The sequence below is a fragment of the Anastrepha ludens genome, chromosome 3, assembly GCF_028408465.1.
Source record: "Anastrepha ludens isolate Willacy chromosome 3, idAnaLude1.1, whole genome shotgun sequence".
NCBI classification, from domain to species: Eukaryota; Metazoa; Arthropoda; class Insecta; order Diptera; family Tephritidae; genus Anastrepha; species Anastrepha ludens.
The window spans coordinates 118,241,725-118,267,703 of record NC_071499.1 but is presented as its reverse complement, the minus strand read 5'-3'; the positions used below and the strand labels follow the sequence as shown (position 1 = coordinate 118,267,703).

The 25,979-nt window shown below is 37.4% G+C and overlaps 1 protein-coding gene across 1 annotated transcript in view; it reads left to right on the top strand.

Annotated features, from left to right (window-relative positions):
* Nucleotides 1-18,333, top strand: part of LOC128857699 (uncharacterized) — a 50,733-nt gene extending 32,400 nt beyond the window's left edge. The window contains exon 2 of the mRNA XM_054093444.1: nt 16,937-18,333. Within this exon, the coding sequence (XP_053949419.1) occupies nt 16,937-18,333 (1,397 nt within the window). The remainder of the gene's footprint in view (nt 1-16,936) is intronic.
* The last annotated feature ends 7,646 nt before the right edge of the window (nt 18,334-25,979 follow it).

Here is a 25,979-nt window from a genome sequence, read left to right as displayed (position 1 = left end):
ATTTGTGCCGCTGCTGCGTTTCTGCGGGTGATAAACGCTCGTATTCTCTGCAAATGTTGCGAATTCATTTAGATATATATTCTCTCTCTCATTCTCTCTCGGGTCTCTCCCTCTATCTTTGTCTGCCTTGAAAGTATCACTTCTGTTATGAGCACTACGCTACACGCACTTTTTTTATGTACTTATTGTATTTTATTTATTTATTCTCCTATTCATTAATTTTTCTTATTTATTTAATCTACATATATATACATATTGAGCAGAAAAACGGAATTTGTCAACAGTCATCCCGTCATTTTATTTATGTCCCCTCAGCAAATATATATATATATATATATATATATATATATAAATTAAGTCGAAAAAAAGTGTGCGTTTGTCCGGGGTAATCTCAGCAACGCGTGTCAGGAAAACAATGAAAGTTTCACACATTGTTGGTGTTGCTTTGGCAAAGGTTTCTGTGAAGTTTGGTTGAAATCCGATAACGCGTGTGTGTGCGGTGCATCGGTTAAGTGAGTGTGTTTTTGCTATATGCCGCACGTATTTTTTGTACCGCACATAGCATTCATTAGAATTGAATACATTTTGGTCGTGTGTGTATGGGCCGATTATTATGAAATTTGGTATATATATATTTTTCCACGGTGAAGGTTAGTATAATATGCTTATTGATTCCACTCGCCACCAGGTGGCGCTGCCGAAGGCCAAAACGAGGACCCGGGTAACCCTAGGATGTGTTTTTACATTGTGGGTATCAAATCAAAGCTACTGATGAGTGCTTTAATACAGAGTATTTTTTAGATCTGTGAGTGACCAGGGTCTCGAGATATAGCCGAAAAGGTGGACCAAAGTACCCTTGGATGTGTTTGTACAATATGGGTATCAGATGGAAGCTGTTGATGAAAGCTTTTAAGTGAAGTACGTGTTCTTATGCAAAATTATCCACCAGCTGTGAATTTTCACTGCAATTATTGGATATTGGAAATGGCAAAGTTCCTGTCGATAATTTAACTGGCCTAATAACTTTACAACCAAACTTTTGTCAAATAAGTCAAACGAAAGAACAGTTAATTCAAAGTATTTTCCCAAATTTGCCTCAAAATTACAAATATCATGATTGGCTTAGTGAACGAGCCATCATGGCTGGCTAAAATAAAGATGTGAATGAAATGAATGCGGCTATTTTGGCTAACATACCAAGTCCAGAACAAGCATATCGATCCGTTGACACTGTTACAAATCAAGATGACATTGTAAATTATCCCACTGAATTTTTGAATTCCTTTGATTTACCTGGATTACCGCCACACATGCTAAACTTGAAAATATTATTATTATTATTTATTTGTTATCTATAATTAAAATTACAAAATAACTTTTTAGCACAAGCTACCAAGGCTATCGGCTTAGTCATATGGTTATAATACTTATTTCTAAAGGTTTAAATTAAGTGAAACATTTCAATATCTTTAAGAAAGTTAACAATTTTTCTTATATTAGATTCTGAGGGGTGTCGTAGGATTAGCGGGAGTGTGTTCTGTGTTTGAAATGCTTGAGAGCGTTGAGCGTGAAGATTTGGGCAATCTGATAAAATATGCTGAATTGTTAGGTTGTTATCGTTGCAGAAGTGGCACTTGGGTTGAGATTTCGATTGCAAAATATATTCATGCGTTATAAGTGTGTGCCCCAATCTGAGGCGTATGAAGCATCTGTTGGCCCATGTTGAAATGTTAGTTGGAAGTTTGATCTGTGCACCGAGAGGGTTTATATCTTTGTATGGATCTGTGTAAGTTGACCATTTCTCATTAAGATGTTTACGTAGAGCATTAGAGTAATAGGTTTTTAGTGACTTCACATCAAATGGCATGAAGACGTGAAGACAGTCTTTTAATGAGGATTTTGCAGCTAGGTCTGCTTGTTCATTGCCCAAGATGCCTGAGTGAGATGGGATCCACATCAGTTTTATTTTTGGTGATGCGCTCATAAGTAGTTGTTGCACCGATTGTAATGGGCTGTCTCTTATGTGAAATTTTTGGGAAGCTAGGAATACCGATTTACTGTCTGTACATATCACGTAGCATTTGTTGGTTTCTTTGGCCATTTGTAGTGCCGAGATTAATCCCTGTAGTTCTGCGTCAAATATGTTTGCATATTGTGGTAGTAATACGTGGGACTGTGTTAGACCATTCTCGTCTGTAACAGCAAATGATACACCGTCTTTTTGTTTTGACCCGTCGGTAAACAGAAAGCTCCATCCTTCCTGCTTTAGTGGAGTAACGATGCTAGTGTATAGCTTTTGAAAATTAGATTGACATGTCTTGTCTTTGTGGTGGAGTGTCAACTCATTGATAAATATCTTGCTGTCAAGTTCCCATGGTGGGATTTTTGCTGGCGTAAGTTTTGGTGGGGAAAAACTTAATTTGAGAAATTCTGCAAGTTCTTTTATCTCACACAAGGTGGATTTTCTTTTTATTGCCGTTTTTCGTTTGTTAAGTAGTTGGATTTCACGACTTAGTACGTTTAGTGAGTAGGAGTAGAGTTTGTAAATTATACGGCTTCTGAGATATTTTATTCTGGATTCGATTGTCTGAAAGCCCCCTTCGGTTAGCAAGTTCTTTATTGGTGTAGTTCTAAATGCTCTTAGGCTTCTTCTCACAGCAGAATGGTAAGGGCCTTTGATCATCTTGAGGTGATTTTTAGAGGTGGAGCCATAGATTTGTAATCCATAGTCAATTTTGCTTAGAATTGTTAGTTTTGTGATATCGATTAAGGTGTTAGTATGCACATAACTTTTTTTTGAAGATAGATATTTTATAATATTCAGCCTGGTAGCTAGTGCGTTCCTTATAATATATTAGAACAATGATACTTAAAGTTATATTTGGAATCAAATGTTACACCTAATATTTTCATATTATTATCGTTAGGTATAGTATAGTTGTTATTTTTGAGATTTATTTCCCGACAATTTCGTTTTTTGCAAATATGCAAATGTTTGCATTTGTTTAAGGAGATTAGGGCGCCCGATGGTAGTGACCAGTTGTGTATGGCATTTAAGGCGTTATTGAAAGACTCTTCAAAGTCTGAGGTTTTTGTTTGGGTGGAAATGAGGTAAAGGTCGTCGGCATATAAGCAGTGCTTGATGTTACGGTGTTTACTCATAAGTCTGCTTATGTCGTCGAATGCCACCAAGAAAAGTGTGACCGACAATGGCGAGCCTTGGGGAATTCCGTTGTGGAGGGGGAATGTTTTGGAAAAGGTGTCATTTGTTTTACAACGAAATTTTCTCTTTGTCAGAAATGATTTCACATATTCAAAAATTTTTGGGCCGATTTGCCATTCCTGTAGTTTTTGCAAGACCACGTGACAACCGATGTTGTCAAATGCTTTGGCAAAATCTACGAAAAGGATAGAAATGTGATTCTTTTTTGAGAGATTTTTACATATGTGGTGATCGAGAAAGAGAAGTGCATCTAAGGTGCTTTTCCCGGACTGAAATCCTACTTGGAACGGAGATAGAAGCTTTTTGGTATTTAAATACCACACCAACCTTGAAGCGATTATTTTTTCCATGATTTTGCTCATGCACGGAATTAGTGAAATGGGCCTATAGTCGTTTGGTTCTTTATTTGGTTTGAGTATTGGGATGACTGTGGCAGTCTTAAAACTTTGTGGAATCACTCCGGAGTCGAAAATGGAATTGTAGAGCTGGAGTAGTCTTAGTTTTGTGGATTTCGGTATTTTTTTTAGCATTTCGTAATTGATTTTGTCAAATCCCGGAGTGGTACCTTTCACCGATTTTAGAGCATACTCCAGTTCACTGAAATTGATATCGGTCTGGAGATGTTTTGCTAGATTGTCGGTATTATCGTTTGCGCGCATGGTGGTAACGTTTCTGGCAGAAGCGATGAATTGCGGTGAGAAGTTGGAATTTTCAGAAGATTTTGAAAAATGTTGGGCGAATTCGAAAGATATGTCGCTTCTATTTGTTATGTTTGAACTATTTATATTTATAGATGAAATGCTAGTGGGGTTATATCTACCTGTGAGAGTTTTTATTCTTTTCCAAATAGTTGCTGTTGCGGAGTTTGGGCTAATTTCTTTCGTAAAATTTTCAAAGCTTCTACGTTTGGCCGATTTCTTTTCCCTATTGAATAGGGCGTTCTTTTTTTTTAAATTAATCAAAGAATCGAGAGTTCTTATTTGTTGATATTCCCTCCAGGCTTTAACTTTTTCTTTATGGAGATCGCTTAAAGCGGGACTCCACCATGGGACTTGCCTTGATCTATATGGGTGGAAGGTTGTTGGTATAGCTACATTTGCTGCATTTCTAATTGCTTTTGAGATAATCGCTGCTTCCCTATTAGTGTTCCTTTGCGTAAATACCGGTAGATGGTTGGAGCTAAGAGCGACTTGATATTTATCCCAGTTAGCCTTAGCTGTATTGAATCTAGCTGGCTTAGGGTTTTTGTAAGAATTGTTTGAAGGGAATGAAATCGAGCAGATTATTGGGTAATGGTCGCTGTTGTGTAAATCTTTTAGCGTGTACCAAGTTGTAAGTGGGAGTAATTGGGGTGACGACAAAGTTATGTCTACGTGTGTGAAAGTATTGTGTGTAGAGAAGTGTGTTGGGCTATTGTTGTTAAGTACACATAGGTTTGAACTCAGTATAAAGTCTTCTATTACTATACCTCTGGGATTGGCTTTAGGTGAGCCCCATAGGGGGCTCCAGCTATTGTAATCTCCGGCTAGAACTACAGGTGTGTCAATTGATGAGGTGATTGCCTCCAAGTCGGAGACCGAAAACTTTTGGAGTGGTGGAATGTATTGTATATAGATACAATGGTTACCGGATATTGAAGATTAACTTCTACGGCGACTGCTGAGATGTTAGAGGTGATATTTAAGATTTTATGTGGGATACTATTGTGCACTAGTATGCCACAGCCTTGCTTAGCGTTAGTTATATGAGGGAAATTATGAAAATGCGCTCAGTATTGTTTTAGTGGATGTGGAAGGTAATTGTGTTTAAGGTGAGTTTCCTGGATACATATAACGTGGGGTCTGCGATCTTTTATTAAGAGTTCTAAATCTTGGTAATTGTTGTGATATCCTTTAATATTCCATTGTAGAATATTAAGTACCATAATGTATAATATTAATTATAATTCACTATAAAAGCTGTTAAATGAAAACAGCTCATAGTGTAGGCTCGTCGTGATCTATTTCTATATCAACAACTTGAACCTGAGAGACTGATGTAGAGTGGAGTTGATAATGTACATAATTCTTGTAGTCATCTGGCAGTTGGTAATTAGAGAGCGTTTCTGAGGAATTGATAGTATTTGTAATCGTGTGATGAATTGGATTTTCGATTGAGTTATTAAAAGAGTTTGCACTGAGGTGAGGCGTATGCACTGTGAGTGCCCGAGCACTCATGTCTGAGTTGTTTATTGTAAACGAGCTCAAGTTATGTGATGGTATGCTGTGAGATGTTGGAGTAAGTGAGCTAGTTGTGTTCGACTGTGTTACGAGAGATGATGATTCTTGTACTGTAGTGCTTTTGTTATTTTTAAGAAAGTTGGGGGAGAGAGATGCGAAGTGTGTTGTGGTATTATCTTCTGAGTTGAGTGAGTGCTTGGGTAAAGGGAGTGCGGGTGGCTTATTCGTGTTTATGTTATTTGCTGTATTTTGAGAAGTGTCAGAAGTTGTTGTTTTTGAGATAGGATGAGATGGTGAATTTACGGCGGTTGTACTGGTTAGTAGGACAGGGGAAGGTTCGGTTATTGCGGATGCATACGTTTGTTTTCCATTGAGAGAAAACGGGTTTTGTAGCTTGAATAGCCGCTTGGCTTCGTTGAAGTTACACTTATTTTGTGTTTTAATTTTCAATATTTGTTTTTGCTCAAGGTATTTAGGACAGTCTCTAGCTGAAGCGGGGTGTGGACCAAAGCAGTTGGCGCACGTTTTGCGTTGGCTTAGTTCAGGGGTATGAGGGGGGAGATTGCAGACCTCACAGGTGGTGTTGTTGTTGCATTTTTTAGTGGTATGACCGAGAAGCTGACAATTACGACAACGCATTGGTGTTGGGAAATGTTCTTCTACTTTTAGGGAGTACCATGCAACGTCGATATCTTGGGGGACTTTGTAAAGGTCAAATGTAAGAACCATTCGTCCTGTTGGCATTGGATTTCCATTCACTTTTTTGGTAAACTTGTAGACATCTACGACTCCTTGCGATTTAAGGCCTTCAATAATTTCTTTTTCATCGGTTTCGGCTAGGTTTTTGTCATAAATGGTACCTTTACACGTGTTAAGAGATTCATGGAGGGACACAGATATTGGGCATAAGCCACCAAAATTTTTAAATTTCATGAACTTTTCAGCCACCTTTTTAGATTTTGTAAGTACTAATAAACTACCGTCCTTGAGAATGCTTACGGAGCTGTACTCTGTACTTATTCCGTCAAGGGCTTTCTTTTTAGCGAACACACTATATTTGGAAATTTTGTTGTTTTCTTCAGAGGACTTTATAATGATGAATTTGGGATCATTTTGGTTAACAGTTTTGGTGATTGGCGATGGTAGGGATGGGTAAAGGTCTTTATTTGCACTGGTTGTTTTTTTTCGTTTCGATTTGGGGGGAATTGACATACTATCAGATAGTATGTCAAATCGGTTCCCCGAGGGGAACGGAATAGTATATTCCATTAGAAATCAACACTTCAGGCTTTTTTTTTTTGTATTTTTGCACTTCCCAACTAGAAAATTATAGGAAAGTCAATTGCACTAAGCACGTGGAGAGTAAGAACACTCTGAGAGAGAAGTAACGCAGCGATAATTAACACAACTATTCGGTACGAAGTGTAGTCGACATCTGAACTTGAAAATAGGAGCACCGATTATTATGTTGAGAAACATAAATCAACCACGACTATGTAATGGCACTCGATTAACAGTTAAAAGATTGATGAATAACGTCATTGAAGCAACAATTTTGAATGTAAAATACTCTGGTGAAGACGTTTTAATACCGCGAATACCAATGATACCATCGGATATGCCGTTTGAATTCAAACGTCTTCAATTTCCTGTTCGCCTTGCATTCGCGATTACTATTAATAAGTCACAAGGCCAAACTTTATCAATTTGGGTATTGATTTAGAATACCCATGTTTTTCTCATGGCCAACTTTATGTTTCATGCTGAAGAGTTGGTAAGCCATCGGTATTGTTCATTTATTCAACAACGTATGGAAAAACGAAGAATATTGTATACCAAAGAGTATTACAATAGAAAAAGTAATAAAGTAAATCACATCAAACGTTTTTTAATTGCTACTACTATTTAAAACTTCTTTCATTACTATTCATGCGCGAGAATTTTTATAAAATACACACAGTATTTTTCGGCTTAATTTAATTAATTAATCTAGATTTTTTTAAAGACGACCAGCGGAACGGGCGGGTTTTCACTAGTAAGCATAATATAATATTTCGCCATATTTTTCGAATAGCTGCTTTGATTAAGCCAATTAGTTCACTAATCGTGTTGATCATCATCTATCGAAGGATGTCATGTGTGTCATGTGTCATCCGTCACTTGTCATACAGTTAGAGCGGCTTCTTTTCTACTATTTTGATTTCTTGGTCGCGAGTGCTTGCCTCTCCATTAAATAAAGTAATATGTTGCATATTCTGTTATCTCCTTTCATGACAAAAAAAATGACTGTAATTTTTTTTTTTTTGCTCCTTTGAAACTTAACACAATAACATACTTTGTGATTGAGAATTGCCTTTTCTAACTAAATTCATTTGCTGCGCTTATTAAAAATTCTCTCAAGAGTAATATGTCATCCGTCACTTGTCATGTAGCTACAGACAATTTTTTCTGTTAATTTTCAGAATACGTCAATTGTCATCTATCACCTCGCATGCGACTAGAGCTTTTTGAAGTGACACTTCTTAGGCGTCAATGGACGAGCGAGTATGGAGAGTAAAATTTCAAGGCCATGCAACGTTTTGGGCATTTTCGTTCCGCGAGAGAGAAAAAAGATATAACGTAGAGGAAAATGAAAGAGAGAGCTATACCTTATATATATCTTAGATACACTTTAGGCTATTCACGTCTCCCTTTTTTTGCTGCCGCTGCGACTGCGTCTACGAATGTATTTTTTTTTTTTGTTTTTTTTGTAGTCGCTAGGCTTAGATTTTCGGCTTGGACGACATACGCATATTGAGGCATGAAGTGAATGCGCTGTGTTTCTGATGTGTTCTAGAACATTTTGGAGTACGTGGTGCCAAAGCAGCCTTCGTGTTGCGCTTGCTGCTGCTTTTGCGTCAATCAAGGTATTTTGTTTTTGTAAGTGCAATATTCGGAGTATCGACTGGTGGAAGAGAAAAGTACACAGAAGCAAGAAAGAAGCGTTGTGCTCGCGCATATATGCATGTTTATTTGAACGTGCATAGATGTAGTTACATATGAATACAATTATTTTGGAGGAAGTTTAGAAGACAAGTAGGTATGTGTGTATGTATGCATGCTAGAACTTAAAATGGGTATATATACATACACACCTACATAGGCTTTAGAGCAGAATTGTTTTAGCACTTGTTAGGAAAAACTCGTTCACTAGTGCGTATGTGTATCTGATTTCTTGTAGGAATGTGATGTGCTGTGACATGTAAATGAATAAGTCAAGGTTATTTGGGCATACGTACATATGTACATATGAAGGGAAGATGATGTTTTTGTGCGCTTGTGCATTATTGTTTTTCATATATAAATGTACATACATACATATGTAATTTGCCGTCGAATACATAAGCTATAAATTGAAATACAACATAAAATACGTGTTGATTTATCTTAATCCATTATTTTATATTTGTAAATTTTGTCTATTTGTATTATCTGCAAATGTTGTGAATTCATTTAGATATATATTCTTTCTCTCTCTCTCTCTCTCGGGTCTGTCCCTCTTTCTTTGTCTGCCTTGAAAGTTTCACATCTGTTATGAGTACTACGCTGTACGCACTTTTTTTCTATCGTTTTTCATCTCAAGTTAATATACGCCAAAACAAAATATTATATTTTGTGAACTAATGATTCTTATTTACTTTACATGTTAATAATACTCTCTCAAAAGTACTACGCTATTTGACATCTGTCACTTGTCATGCAGTTATAGCTATTATACTTCCATTGTTTTCTTTTTCAGGATGCACTCACCAAATACTCTATTTATTGAGTAATAGCACTGTTTAAATATATTCCTTTAATTTACATACGTGTTATGTTGACAATATGTCGTCTGTCATTTATCACTTGTCATGCAGGTAGGCTATTATTTTTCATTTCAACTCATTTGAATGAGATTTTTCGATCTAATCTCTTGTCACAACATTTAAAGTTATCTGTCAGGAGTCATGCATCATTTGTCAGAGTCATCTTATTTAATATGTTTTGTGCCATTTGCACTATTTTTAGTACTAGCAATAAGACTTTTACAAAAGCGATTATCGATATGCCTTAGCGTATTGGAGGTTTTCTCTCAGTACACATAAGTTGTCAGCTGTCAGTTGTCAGTCACTAAATTTATTACACATCTTCAACAAATACCAGTCCTTTGCCTTCACGTACCCCATTTTTCTGAAGCCTAATTTTGACTATGTTTTTACCTGAACATTTTTCATTCCTGACAAGCTATTTTCAGTTGCAACTTTTAATCTGTCACTAGTCATCTGCCATCGCGCTTATCTTATGTGTTGCAAGGTAAATCTTTTTTAATTCAAGTGTTTTTTTAAGCTGAATTACGGTATTTCAGCAATATTTATTATAAGTTACTGCTTTTAATGTAATTTATAAGCTGTCACTAGCTGTCATCCCTCAGCATGCGTTTCAGACCTATATATGCATTGCTTTGCTGTTTCTCAGTTCAGCTTTTGTCATCCTTAAGACGGCCTTTAGATTTAGTTTTTAAGTTGTCATTTGTCATCTGTCATTTGTCGTCGGTCACCATACATATGTAATTTGTTTTACATGTGGGTCTGACCCTTCACTATTTTGTCAGGTACAAATATTCGTAATACCAAAAACTACGCTACCTCTGTTCCGCCGACTCCATCAGCATCAGTCGTCACTCCTCATTTTCAGGTATATTATAATTTTTCGTCTGTCCCTAGTCATCTGTCACTTCGCGTAAATTATATTAATTGAGTTGAGTCATTAGACTTTAGAACTCTACCATTTCACTCTCAATCTACATACCATATTTTAAGTTGTAATTTGTCACATTTCACCAGTCACTTGTCATCAATCATGTATTATATGTTTTAAGCTTGATAACAATTCACTGATTTTGCAAAACAAAAATTACGTAATGCGAACCTCCTCTCAATCTATGTTTTGCTAACTTCCAAGCGCCAGCTATAATTGCTGATCGCTAAATGTGGCGTGTCACTTGTCACTTGTCACTTGTCATGCGTGACTTACCAAGTAGTGCCTTTTGGCATGTAGGAGTTTTATTTTTTTGGAAAAAGAGAGCGTTACGATTTTATTGCTACTAATTACCGTGCATTTTATTGAATTTATTTTAAGTAGGACATTAAAGCGATATTATATTTAGCAGCTGCTTCCCGCTTATGACAAACACCATTGTTTTTATTGCTCTACTTGAAGTTGCGCAAGCCTTTGTCCTTGAGTCAGCCGCCTTTCAACATCATCAACTATATTTAAATTTTCCATATGCTGTCTTCAACACTCCTTTGCAAACATCGGCACACACAAAGGATAGCGCCTTTATTATCCTTTGTCATTATCCTTGCGCATTCAGCTTGTCGTCTTTAGCACTTCTTCTTGTCCGCTTTTGCCTTTTTTATTTCGCTTTAACCGCTTTGTCCTCACGATATTCTTCTCTCAGCGTCATCAGTGCGTGTTTGGTTTTGCGGCATAAATGCGCCTTAAAGGCGGCAACACATCTTTGACATTTAACAATTATACACACACACACATATGGTACACCAAATCTGACTCTTGCTCTGCCTTTGCCTTTGGCATGTTTATTCGCGCGCATTTACTTATGGCCTAGCTGCTTTTTTCACATTCATTCTAGAGTTCCTGTTTTCGTTCGTGCATTTGTTTGCGTTCCATTCGGTCGGTTTGTCACGCACTTCGACGTCGTATTCTTCTTTTGCAGCCACCCTGCGGCTTTTGTTCTTATTCCTTTTTTCATGATTTGTGGTTGCTCTTTTTTTTTAATTATGGATTTCAGTGGATTAAATTTTTTTTTTTTTTTTTTGCGTTCGTTACTACGTGATTTTCTGTCTTAATGCATGCGTTGCTTTCGAACACATACACACACACTCACGTATATATGTATATGTATTGTACTTGCATATCATTTGTATCCTTGGCATATTGGAAACCTTGAATAAGCTTTAGTATTTAAATTCTCGTAAGCTACGTTAATGCTCTAATTTTAGCATTTGAAAACGAAATTATTCTGCAATTGAATGGCAGAAGATTTTTGTTGTCATCTAAAATTAGCAATACAAAAATTAGAAAAATCTTAGATAATCTTTTAAGCCCTCAAGAGTATATTTAAAATACCATTTACGCTCTGTGCCATCCACGAGAAAAACAGTGAAGCTTTCTTTGGAGTTTACTTGAATTTGGCAATGGCAAGGAGCTTGGCAGTCCCTTTACCAGCACACCTTTCTCATGCTTCATTTTCCTTATCTGCGCAGGCATAACTTCAGTTCTCAAGTTGACTTGTCTATCAACCATTTTCTGATACTTAACCCTTAAATAAGCTTTGTGGCTTATATGAAACGAAATGAAAACTCGCTGCCACAATCAAATATTTATTCCTTTTAGTAGACGACGAAGCATAGGACCATAATTCGGTGTTGTTCTACTCAGTCTGAATATACAGGGTGAACGAAATGAAGTGTTATCAATTTCAAACTGCTTGTATCTGTAAAACAGCTCATGACATCAACGTCAAAATTGTTCTAATGACAGTTCAATATATTGTTTATAAGCCATCAAAAGCATTTACGTCTCAGTTCTGTTGAACTTTTTTTTCTGTGATGGAATTCAAACGTAGTAGTGTGATTGCGTTATATTTAGCTGCAAAATCACAACCAGCCATTGTTCTTGAGCTTAGTCACCTCAAAGTGAACAAAATGTTTGTGTATCGCACTATAAAACGTTACAATGATACTGGTAGCATTGCAAAACGCTATGGAGGTGGACCAAAAAAATCGCAAAAACGCCATAAATGGTTCGGAAAGTGAAGGCTCGACTTGAACGAAAACCACGTCGAAGTGGAAGAAAAATGGCCAAAGAACTGAAAATATCGCAAGACAGCATTCGACGCATATTGAAAAATGAGCTCAAGGTCAAGGCTTACAAGTTCTAAAAAAAAAATAAATAAAAATAAATAAATAATTGGCGCGTACACTTCTGTTAGGTGTTTGGCCGAGCTCCTCCTCCTATTTGTGGTGTGCGTTTTGATGTTGTTCCACAAATGGAGGGACCTACAGTTTCAAGCCGATTCCGAACGGCAGATATTTTTATGAGGAGCTTTTTTATGGCAGGAATACACTCGGAGGTTTGCCATTGCCTGCCGAGGGGCGACCGCTATTAGAAAAATGTTTTTATTAATTTTGCTTTCACCGAGATTCGAACCAACGACCTCTCTGTGAATTCCGAATGGTAATCACGCACCAACCCATTCGGCTACGGCGGCCGAAAGCACACGATCTTTCACCCCAGCAAAAAAAGTTCGGTGCGAAAGAGCAAAGGAGTTGTTGCGCTTACACGAACGTGGTGAATTTCCTAACATTGTGTTTTCTGATGAAAAAAAATTCCCAATTGAGCAGTTCATAAACACTCAAAACGATCGTGTTTACTTGACCGAACGCTCATACGAGAATTTGAGCCTACGTAAAGCCACTCGAAGCAATTTCCCATCGCAAGTAATGGATTGGGCCGCAGTGGCCGCTGATGGATGCTCTCCAATCGTTTTTATCGAGCCTGTCGAGTCAAAGTGAATGTGACTTGTTATGCGACCAGCATGCAACTCACTTTTTGACCGTTTGAAGGCTATAGTCAAAGCAAAAGGTGGTCATATCGAGCTAAAGTGAACATATGTTAAAATTGTAATCATTTTTGAACAATTTTGTCTTTGAAATCAATAAAAACTAATTTCACACAAAAAAGTTATGGTGTTTTGAATAAGTAGGTTCATATGGTTCAGCCTGTATTATAAAGTTGAAGTATTTGGAAAATATATTTCAGGATAACACTTAGCCTATTTTCTGTTGTTGTTTTCGCAAAGTGAATGCTAGCAACAATAAAAAGTGATAAGTGTTACATCTCAATTCTCGAAAGTGGTGATGAAACTATAGTTTTGCAGGGAAGGTCGTGAAGAAAATAATTTTATTGTTTCTCTAGACAAAATTTAAAACGAAATGATAATTTCAAAGCCAAGCTGATATTTTGAGGTATTTATCACTATTTTGTAAGGTCCTTACAACTATTCGCCAAAATAAAACCCCAAAAATGGTGGAATGACTTTATTTATTTCGGTACGCTTATGTCGAATGTGCTATTAAGCGATTTGAGACAAAATCCCACTATAATAAACCAATAAGTGGAGGAACAACCCTCACTAGTATACGCGAAGAACGAAAACTTATGCGGAACTCATTCAAGTACCGTAAAAAATCCTCTTCAGCCCTGTTGGAAGAAATAGGAAAATCCGCTAGTGCTCGAACAGCTGGAAACAGGATTCTGGAATCAGATTTAAAAGGCTGCAAAGCCCGAAAAAACCGCGACTTTCAGATAAAAAAAGAAAAAAGCTTTTAAAATGGGCTCTCCTATACCAACATTTTACCGAGGAAGATTGGTCGAATGTTCTGTGGTCTAATAAATAGAACTTCGATTGAGGTTTAAGCTTACACCATTTAAAAATACCAATAACCATAGTTTCTTACCCTAGTCTAATTTCGAGGAAATAACATAAATCTTATAAAACGATTTGGTTTCCTCTCCCACAGGCGACAACCAGCGATTGTTCGTGAGCTCGAGCACCTTAAAGTAAGTGAAGTTTTTTCTACAATGATACTAGTAGCATCACAAAACGTCATGGAGGTGGTCATCAAAAGACTGGAACGACACGTGAAATGATTCAAAACGTGAAGAATTTGAGTGTAATCCCTATTGAAGGGCCAATCAAATGGCGAAGGAACTGAAAATACCGTAGACCGTAGCATCCGCCGCTTACCAAAAAATGATCTCAAGGTCAAGCCTTACAAAATCCAAAAGGCGCATGATCTCACACGGCTATGGTGCAACAAGTCTGACTTGAGAGAGCGAAGGAGTTGCTTCGCTTGCCCGAAAGCGGTAAATTTCCGAACTTTGTGTTTTCTGACGAGACAATTTTTTAAACTGAGCAATTCGTAAACTCCCAAAACGATAGGGTTTATTTGGCCGACCGAAGAATTTGAGTCATCGATTGGCCACCAGATGGCAGGTTTCCCACGAGTCTGGCGTCAGGGTAAATGTGAAATATTATCGGGAAAGTATTCTGGAGGTTGCTTTGAAACCGTGGGCAGACAAACATTTTGGTGGCAGACCATGGACTTTCCAACAGAACTCGGCACCGTCTCACAAAGCTCGAGTGTATCGAGAATGGTTAAAACACAACGTTCCGAACTTCATAACGTTCACGCAATGGCTCTCAAATTCACCAGATGCGAATCTGATGGATTATTCTTTGGAAAGCAAGATCCGAACTAAAAGATTTACCAGCCTCGAGGTGCTGAAAAAAGCTATTATTTTTGCTTTCAATTGAATAAAAGTAATTTTCCAAACTAATTATATACCTTTTTAATTAGTTACATCGAGTGCTGGATCCTGTACTTCACTCTTTAAAACGAAAAATTCCGTCATTAAAGGAATACCTAATACCAAGGCTTTAAATATACATTTGTGGTGTGCTTCTTGATTTTTTGTCTCACAAATGAAGGAACCTACAGTTTTAAGCCCACTCCGAATGGCAGATATCTTTTATGAGGAGCTTTTTAAAGGCGCAAATACACTCGGAGGTCTGTCATTGCCTGCCGAGGAGCGACCGATATTAGAGAAAACTTTTTTTCATTTTGGTCTTTCACCGAGATTGTAATCTTTGCATTCGAATGGTAGTCACGCACCAACCTATTCGGCTACGGCGACCGCGGCTGTATATGTATTTACAAAAACAAAATCACGGATTTAAGGGTTAAGCAATCCAAAATTACACAAGAACAAGTCACGAGTAAAAAGTTTTCTAGAAATCTAAAAGTCCATCTGTTCAATGAAACAGATAATGGTTTGATATTCATAATTTGGGGCATCATTAACTGAGCTGTTCTACAAGCTTCTCCCAACTCAGTACTGAGAGAAGGGGTTTTCAAGCTTCCAGTTTCTCTTCCTCTGCTACCACCAGCTGGTACCGCATCGAATACTTTCAAAGCCGGAGCATTTGTAGCGTTTATTCGCTGCGCTATGTCTATGAAGCTCATGCAGCTCATCGTTCCATCGTCTGCGATATTCGCCGTTGCCAATGTGCAAAGGTCCAAAAATCTTACGCAGAATCTTTCTCTCAAACACTCCAAGCGTCAGTTCATCGGATGTTGTCATCGTCCAAGCTTCTGCGCCATACATTAGGACGGGTATGATGAGAGCCTTGTAGAGTGCTAGTTTTGTTCTTCGAGAGAGTACTTCACTGCTCAGTTGCCTACTTAGTCCAAAGTAGCCCTTGTTGGCAAGAGAGATTCTACGTTGGATTTCAAGGCTGACATTGTTATCGATGTTAATGCTGGTTCCTAAATAAACGAACTCTTTTACAGCCTCAAAATTATAAGTGTCAACAGTGACGATACGCGAGTTCGCCGCAGCGTTGCCAACCATACCATTTTAATGGTATCTATACCATAAAACTGAGTCCCATACCATATACCATGATGTCTATCATGGTATCATGGTATAACATTTCTTCCTCAGGAGAAACGGAATGAATGATTTGGGAAAAAATTTTTTTTCGATGCGTTTATTTAAAATTTTTATCTTAGTTTTTGGACGATTTTATCGATGACACGGCTTCAGTCCGTGACTGAATCATTTGTATACCGTTCGTTCGCAGCTACAATTGAAGTGGTCAATCGGTTTATTCTATTCTATTTTGAATTGTTGTTAGCTATATTCTGTCCATGAAAGTAGAGGTGTAAGAATGGAAAGCTAGATACTAATCACATTCCGAGAGCGCCACAAAAATTCACTAGAACCTCCGGTCGATAAAATCACATCCGTCCAATTGAAAATTTCAACGAATCACGGGCAACGCGACGAGAATTCTACCAATCACAGAATTCCTTCCGATAAAGATGATTCTACTTTGTTCGTCTACCACAAAACTCATATACACTCATGGTGTAACTTCAATTACTCGTTTCTGATACACGCCGGCGCTCCGTTTGAAGTTTCTACACAATCTCACAGGAATTTTATGCATATAAATTGAAGGATTCAGAGTACGAGTAGAGTATTTTGCAGGTCATAACTCAGGTAAATATCGATGAATGACAATAACCTTTCTAGACTCACTGAAAAAATCACTGTAGATGCCATGGAAGACGAAGAGGATACTCATCGTACTCCTCCCAAAAAAAAATCGAGAGTCGAGAAAAAGAAGACTAAAATCGTGCAAAGGTTCCGGGATGATTGGCTGGAGAAAGAGGAATTTAAGTTTTGGTTACAACGTGTACCTGGTAATCTGTGTAAAGCCAGGTGTAAACTCTGTTGTCATGAGTATACAGCTGACATATCAGTATTAAGGGCACATGGACAAACAGAGAAACACAGAGAAAAAGAAAAACCGCTGGCATAGAAGAACCTTTGAGCATTGCAGCAAAAAGCGCAGAAATTAGGATAGCTGCATTCTGTGCCGAGCACAATATTCCCTACGCAGCATTAGACCACTTATCAGACTTGCTGAAATCATCTTTATCTGGCTCCAAAATTGCCCACAAAATTGTTCTCAAACGCACTAAAGGAACTGCCATTGTCAAAAATGTTATTGGTGAGACTGAGAAATGCAGGCTAGCGGAGAAGTTGAAAATAACTAAATTTAGTGTGTTAACGGACGAATCAATGGACATTTCAGCAACTAAGACAAGTTGTTTGCTGGCGAGATATTTCGATGAAGAAGAAGGTAAAATTGTGTCGAAATTTTGGGACTTAGTACAAGTATTGCAGCCTGGAAAAGTGACGAGTGCAACAGCTGAACACTTATACAATAATATCATTGCAAGTTTCAAAGAGAGGGGGATCCCAATGGCGAATATCGTTGGTTTTGGGTCTGATGGTTGCAGTGTTATGATGGGTGTGCATAACTCTGTCGCTAGTCGTTTGAAGCGAGATTTACCACATATCACTATCATGAAATGCATCTGCCACTCATTGCATCTTTGTGCAAGCGAAGCATGTGAACAATTACCATGTACGTGTGAGGACTTTGCTCGCAATATTCACAATTTTTTTAACAGCAGTTCCAAACGTCAAAGTGAATATGTTGAGTTCCAGATGTTTTCGAATGTTGAGGTTCACAAGCTTTTGCATCCTTCCCAGACACGGTGGTTATCATTGGCAACGGTGGTTAACAGAATTCTCGAACAGTGGCCTGCTCTGTTGCTGTATTTCACTGACCAATGGCTGACAATCAAGCTGAAAATGGCACAGTCCATTTATGAGTGTTTGAATGATCCCTTCAACAAACTGTTCTTCTTCTTCCTTCAGTGGGTCCTTCCTAAATTTACTGGAGTCAACAAGTATTTCCAATCTGCTAAAGTTGTGATCACCGATCTGCATGAAGTAATAATTGACTTATACAAAACTCTCCTGTATAGCTTCATGAAGAGAAACTATGTCAATTCACGTCCATTGTCAGAAGTAGACCCAGAAGATAAAGTTCACTATCTGCCAATGGCAGAAATGTACTTGGGGGTACAGGTGTTGCTAGGACAGCAGAGCAGACAAGTCCAGGAGCGATTGGATTTACTGACACATTTTCGTGAGAAATGTCAAGCCTTTTTGATTTGTGCCTGTGTTCAGATCAAGAAGAGGTATGATTTTACAAATAGTTTTTTGGAAAATCTGAGAATTTTCAAGCCTAAAAACGCCTTATCCAGCATTGAACGAGAGAAAACGCCTGCGCTCATTCCACTCCTAGTCACGCTCCCCAGAGTTTGTGAACAAGAGAATTATCAAGACGTGGATGACCAGTGACGTCGGTTGTGCTCTTACCCCCTTGGCCAAGAGATCAAAGCACTGGACACAGATGTATTTTAGGCAACATTATTATCTATACAGAACGAGGGAGGTGTGTACTTGTTCCAGAATTTGAGTCGATGCGTCTTGAGTATCCTATCGCTTCCTCATTCCAACGCCGACAGTGAAAGAGTTTTCTCCAAGGTCAACCTCATCAAGACTAAATTGAGGAATCGACTCATCGTACCCACCGTTCGAGGCACTTTATTAGCCAGCCAACACGTTCAGGCTAACGGAGGCTGTGCTGTATTCAAACCTTCCAAAGAGATGATATCAAGAATGACCAAATACTCTCTTTATGATAAGCCGAAGGAAACTAGAAGTACAGCGGTTGACAGCGGGGAAGAGGATGGCGGAGATAATTCTATTTTCGAAGATGTCTGAATCGGATTCTATAGTTATTGAATAACTATTAATGTCATTGAGAAAAATGTATGTTGTTGAGAAGTTTATCATATAAAAAATTTGAATTTCCCTGAGGCACCCTGTTTTATCGGTGGATACCATTATTTTCCCTGAAATACCATCATTTCCCCCTCTCCATACCATGATCCGAGCGCTACGGGTTGGCAACGCTGGTTCGCCGACTGTTTGTTTGAAGACAGGAGGTACTTCGTTTTGTCCTCGTTCACCACCAGACCCATTTGCTTTGCCTCTTTATCCAGTTTGGAGAAGGCAGAACTAACTTCAGAATTTGGGGCATCATTAACTGAGCTGCTCTACAAGCTTCTGCCAACTCAGTACTGAGAGAAGGGGATTTAAAGCTTTCAATGATAGTTCCAAGAGCTAATATTTTAATGGAACTCTTTGAAACTCCTGAAACTCTCCTGTATAATCTGGCTAACGTGGTCGATGTTGCTTTTATTTATAGTCAAGTTTCTAATATACTTCCTTCCAGCATAGCGTATCGCTTCGAGTATTACGAATAGCTCTGGTTAAAAGTTCGAAATATAAAATAGAAACATATACGCCTACATAAATAAAACACATGCAATCGAACAAAGCATTTGGGTCCTTTCGCAATGGCAGTAAATATTCAATAATTAAGAGACTCACATCGTGTGTTGGCTTTCAGCTGAGTAACAATAATTGGCTCCTTGGGATATGCCATGAACCTTTATAAAACCTCTAATAAAAGTCTGGTGACGTTAAATCGGGTAATCTAGATGGATCATCAGTATCAACATTTCCGGCAACATCATTCTTCTTGGCAAAATAAGTCGCATAAAACTGGGAGAAACGACAAAGGCATTGAGAAGTGCAACGTACCAGAGGGGTAGCCCAAGGTTCAGTGCTATTACCACTACTGTGGAGCCTAATGTACGATGAGGTCCTAAGACTGGATACGCCTCCTAGAATCAAAGGTCATTGGATTCGCGGATGATATCGTGATGTTAATGGTGGCAAAGTACATCGAAGAAATCGGGGGTATCACCAGCGAATCTATCAGTAGGATCAAGGCTTAGTTGACGTCTATAAAGCTGAAATTAGCTGAGCTCCAAGCTGAGGTAGTCCTAATAAGCAGCAGGAAAGCAATAGAATCTCTGAAGATAAATGTTGGGAGAGACTAATTTAATATGCGCTATCAAATAACTTGGGGTGATGATAGATAGTCGTTTACACTTCAAAGCGCACCTCGAACACGCTGAGAGAAATGCATCGAGCGTGTAGTCCTATATGGCATGAATAATGTGAAACAAAAGTGGTCTCAGCATAGCAAAGTAATCTTACACAGTAGAGTAGTTCGCTCGATTCTCTTGTACGCCTTACCGATCTGGGCTGATGCATTTAGCATAAATAGAAAACTAGCAGCTATATATCGGCTTAGAGCACGGCGTAAAGTTATTGCAGCAGAAGAAAGGTGCCGTTCGATTGCTCTCTTCCAAGACAGATGGAACGATCTTCCAAAGGTAGATAGGCGTATGAGTTAATACCCTTCCTTATGGCTTGATTAGATGGAAACCATGGAAGTACAAACTGCTACCTAACTCAACTTCTTTCAAGGTACTGGGTATTTAGAAAATACCTCCATAGGCTTGACCATGACAGTTCACCAAACTGCCAAATGTACACGGAGAAGCAAGAGGTTGTTAATCAGATCCTGTTTCTCATGTCCTCGCTTTGTCTGTTTTTTTTTTTAATTGATAGGATAGCTGAACCAATAAAAGTCCTTCTGAAGTCGGTTTTCTTGTAACTAAAGGGCATTCAAAATTTACAACTAAAGGCATTCAGATGAAAAGACACTACTATTTTTTACTATTTTTTATTACTAAGAAATTTTTACTATTATTTTTCACATACATATATTCAATGTTTAGCATTCTAGTAGAGGACAGTAGAACAGAATGTTGCAGAACTGTTACTGGTTGCGGAAAAGAGAAACCTCTGTCTGCGGCACTGTTATGGAAGAGAAAATGCTATTCCGATGAGGTGAATTGAGACCTAAATATTTAAATTAAAATTTAATGTTTAAATTGTAGAAGGTGAGACACGAGGTACTTTTTGCATACAAAATTATAAGTAATGCACCAAAATATCAGCTCAAAATTTATTTTCATGGACCGACTTAAAAACTTATGATTTTTATGGTAAGGTAAGGCGATTAGGGCTCACCTTCGGTACAACGCAATTAGATTGCTGCCACTACAATAAAGGAGCAGGTGCAGCCCGCTCACGAAATTTAATGGCAGGTTAATTGCCTAAATCTCACTACGAAAGCCGCAATGATGAGATGGAAGTTGTGTAACTGCACTCAAAACTGATCAAAATTTTGGAGTCTTCAAATACTCTACGATATGACGGAAAAGACATTACATAAGGTGGCGACATCTGCGAACCGCTAACCAGCTTACGATGAATTTGGCAGAATTAACTGTTTTGATGACATAATAATTGAATATTTGGCACCCTAGGCAGTATAATGGGTGTACCTCATAATAACCTCTGCAGGAGTTTGGCAGATGAAGCAGAAATTGAGTCGGAACAATACCTCACCTGAGAATGTCCTGCACTTCAAAGAAGCCATACCAAATATCTCGGCAATTATTTCTTTGAAGACCTGGGAAATTTCCAAAATGTGTCACTGGAGGGATCCGGAGTGACCTTCTTAAAAAAATCTAAGTGGTTTAAGCAACTTACCTAGTTAGGTGATGGAAATCAAATGCAAGTATCACAAGGAGCCATAGAGCCACCGAGTGTATTTTCTTAGACAAGGATCCTGCATAACCTAACTGAAAGTTTCCGTTAACTTTATTGCAGTACTTTTTTTAATTTCACTTTTATTAACGAGCGAATTTACCGTAATTAACCGTTTAACAAGGTTGTAGCGAGAAAGTGGCAACAAAGTGGTGCGGAAGCGCTAGCTGGTTTCTGAATGAATCACCACTGTAACCAATCAACCAAGGCCAACCTCTTTTTAGTTTGTTCAATTCTAAGTTGCAGCCCGAAGTACTCTCGGGGATGTCGCAATCTTGTAATCTTCTGATCTTACTGATTTTATGCCTAATTTGATTGACTGATGATTCCTGCTTTGTGCTGGAAAGATCAAATGATCATTAAAGAAAATAAATAATTTTCAGTATTTCCTGAATTTCCGTCAGCTTTTAGGAAACTTAAAGCATTGGAGCGAGATATAACTGGCTGTCCTTTCATACGCTTTTTTTGGACACCTGGCGAATCTTAGATCACTGAATTTTCATAATATTCTATGCGCTCGACAGGCAATGGCAACCTCCGAGTTTATTTCTTTCATGAAAAAGTTCCCCATAAAATACGGATTCAATTTAAAACTGTGGGTCTCTCCATGTGTAGAACACCATTAAGACAAATAGGAGGAGAAGCTCAGCCAAACACCTAACAAACATGTACCCGCCAATTATTTAATTATTTCTTAGGTAGTTCTGGTATCCTGAAGAATAATGTGATTATTGATAACGAAAGCGGTTTTCTAATATCATTCTCAATACACCTCACAAAAATTATCACAGAATCACTTCGTGCTGCAAAGGTTAATATGCAGTTCACTGTGAGTCTCACAAAAAGTTATTCGCCACAATAAAAGAACTGCAAATAATGAATTCTGCTTACCTATGCTCTATTCTCTCTTAAGCTCGTATTCATTCACCTCAGAAGGGGAAATCAGAGGATATTCACCCCAAATGAAAACGCTTACAGTGCCACACCGCAAAGAATTCCCCTTCAACATAACTTCACCACGTATTTGACTGAAAAGAGCAAATTGAAACAACACCTTTTTAACGCTCTCGCACAAATTCCCCACAACACACCGGAAGTTCATTGCGACCTGGCAAGTGCATTCGCCATACAGTTTCACTCACCAGCGTCTACAAGGTCAGCGCCGCTCACGTTCACTTCAACCTGTGTTCATTTCAAGTGTTCATTTGAGAATGTTGAAGAGTACAGAAAGAGCCTGACGGGCACTGCACGCGAGCGGAAGTCACCAAACTAACGGTTAGCAAGCTAACACCCGTGCGCACAATCACACATACACGCCCTGCATGAACTGGGCGCGTGGCCGCATGCCAAGCAGAGCCGACGAGCGAGTTAGTCGTGCGATGAACGTCAGTGATGGTTCACTTACGGGCGGTACAAAATTGACGTTGACGGGCGAACATTGAGCTAAAGCGCGAGTGTTGACACATATCCGTTTTTTTTCTTGGCTTTTTGCGCTGCACCTGCACCGCCAAAGGTGCGGCAGTTGGTAAAGGAATTGAGTTGGAAATGCAGAGATCTAAGAATTTCAAGTAAAATAATTTAATTGTTTACAAAAGAAAGTGTTCCGCGAATTTGGGTGCGAAATCTAGTGGTGTATCCTCAAGCGCCACTGAAGGATTTGCTTGATTGCTGCAAAATATCGATAAATGCGGCGGCGAAGCCGGAAAGTGCACGAGTGTCTGGCAAGAATAGTGTGTAAACAGTGAAAAACTGCGAAAAAAGATATCGCCGACTGCATTGATTTATGTGCAAAGGAAAATATTGAAAAATACTAAAATGAGTGATGTGGCCACGAAACTATGCAGCGTGTGATGGAAAAGGCTACAAAAATATAAAACAAAATGTATAAATATTTAGCGGAGAAGCTAAGACGTGATTTTGGTGAAGGAGCGAACATCTCTGAAAATATAGTAAAAATGGAATATACAGAGTAAAAATCGAAAACAATAAATAGCTGTTAAACAATTTTTAATAATAAGTTTACGAGACCCTGTGAGTAGATAATTTTTTTTAAATTTCATTAAAAAAATTGTACATATTTAAATGGAAGTTTTTACATAAAATTTTAAAACTCAAGTTTCAAAAAACAAAAAAATTTTGTTCATTGCAATAAATTTCAATGAAGCTTTCACTGTTTAAATTTTTTTACTTATTTTTTGTATGTTTTGTGAGAAATGTATTTTCGTATGATTTTTTTTTTTGTGAAAAAATTTATTTTCGCATACACAGTTTTTTTTTATTTTTAAAAGAATCAACCTTTTAAATTTATTTTTTAAATTTTTTAGTTAAATAAATTATTATCAAAAAATGTATTTCTTTTTTTTAAATTTTTTTAATATTTAAAGTATTTTATTTTTATTTATTTTTTAAATTATTTAAAATGCAGTTATGTAGCTTTTATAAAAAAAATTTTAATTTTTAACTTTTAATAATCCAATAATTGAAAAATACAAAAAAAACTTTACTAAAAATTTGTTTAAAAGCTATAATAAATTTGCTAAAACAAAATTTTATTTGCTTCACAGAGAATTAGCTTCTTTTTTTTTTTTTAGATAAAAAATAAATAAAGTTTTATCAAAAAAAGCTTCCAAACATAATTTCTAGCCTGGTAGTTTATTAAAAACTGCATTTCTTTAAAAGCAAACAATATTCAAATTTTTTCGAAATTTCATATTTTTTATTGGTATTTATTTTTTTAACTATTAAAAACAAATTTGTGTAGCTTTTATCAAAAAAAATCTAAAATTTTCCGAGAATGAATTATATTAATCTTTTTGAGCCTTAGGTGAATTTTTCTGAACTTCGGTAGTGTGATGGCGTTTGCGTCGCCTCCCATTAGTAATTTGTTGCCGCAAGCTTCGCTGCCCAGTATCACCTCTTTTAGCAGCTTCGACGGTACTGACCCTTCATGTGCCGTATAAAAGGACGATAGCCGGTACCTGTTACCATCTGTCTCCCAGCTTATCGTTGTTGTGTCTGTATTGCTGCATTTGTGGATAATAAATGTAGTTAGTTTTGTTTTTGCTATTATACAATACCTTGTTTTAGCTTCACAATCCGCCGCGTATAATTTATAGTTCGGTGTTCTCAATCCGCAGATGCGCCCTCCATTGATCCATGGCTCCTGAATGAGGGCAAAATAAGGGTTGTCTGCTGCCATGCGATCGATTAGGGCTTGTGATGCTAGTTTACTGTGGAGCAGATTTATTTGAAGAAGACGCATTAGTTGTATTCTCATCTTGTTGCGACTCACTCAAGAACTCTCTTTCTGAGTATGTTGTACTCGAACCAGCTGTAAGCTCAGTTGTCGTACTCGTACTCATTTTTTTAAGTCTAGCTGTGAGCTCAGACCCTGATGAGCAGTATCTTTCAAAGTCGATGCTCTCGACGTCGCTTGAGAACTCCATAGGATCTTCCTCAGCATCGTTAGCTTCAATCCTGAGGCTAATTGGTCGATAGCATCAGCATCTGTCTTACGGGATCTGACTCTCACCTTGTCAAGACCGTAATTTATAATATCCTCGCTTTTCGCCAGGAAATTTTGTGATTAGACTATTTTCTATTTTCTAATAGACTAAAAAAAAAAGGTACTATTAAAAAATGTTCTAGCTTGAAATTTTATTGAAAACTTAACTTTTTTTAATAATATTCAAAACCTATCAAATTTGGTCATTTTTATTTTAATTTATTTTTTATTTAATGAAAACAAAATAAAATTTGTGTAGCTATTATTCCAAAAAGACGTTTAAAAATTTGCAGAAAATGAATAACCAAATTATTTTTGAGCTAAAATTTTGCTTTCCTGTTTGAAATAAAATATCCAAAAAAAAATTAATTATTTTATTTCTATTAGAATAAATTTATGTAGCTTTTATCTCAAAAACAAAAATAAAAAATTTCCAGAAAATAAATTGTATAAAACTTTTTCTGGTCTCAAAAAATGATTGAAACTTTCAAATTTTCTGTTTAAAGCAAATATTAAACCCTCGAAATCTGTGAATGCAACAAAAATTGAAAAAATAAATAAATATATTGATTGAAAAAAAAAAATAATAATAATTACTATAATTATTACAAATATAATTTAATTAAAACAAAATAAAATGCTGCAACTTTTAGAAAAAAACATAATAACCAAAATTGCGCAGAAAAAGAATGATGTCAACATTTCTGAGTCTGCGATCCATTTATAATTGGCGCTTACACGCTTTTGAGTGTTTGGCCGAGCTCCTCCCCTATTTGTGGTGTGCGTCTTGATGTTGCTCTACAAATAGAGGGGCCTACAATTTTATGCCGACTCCGAACGGCTGATATTTTTATGAGGAGCTTTTTCATGCTAGAAATACACTGGGAGATTTGCCATTGCCTGC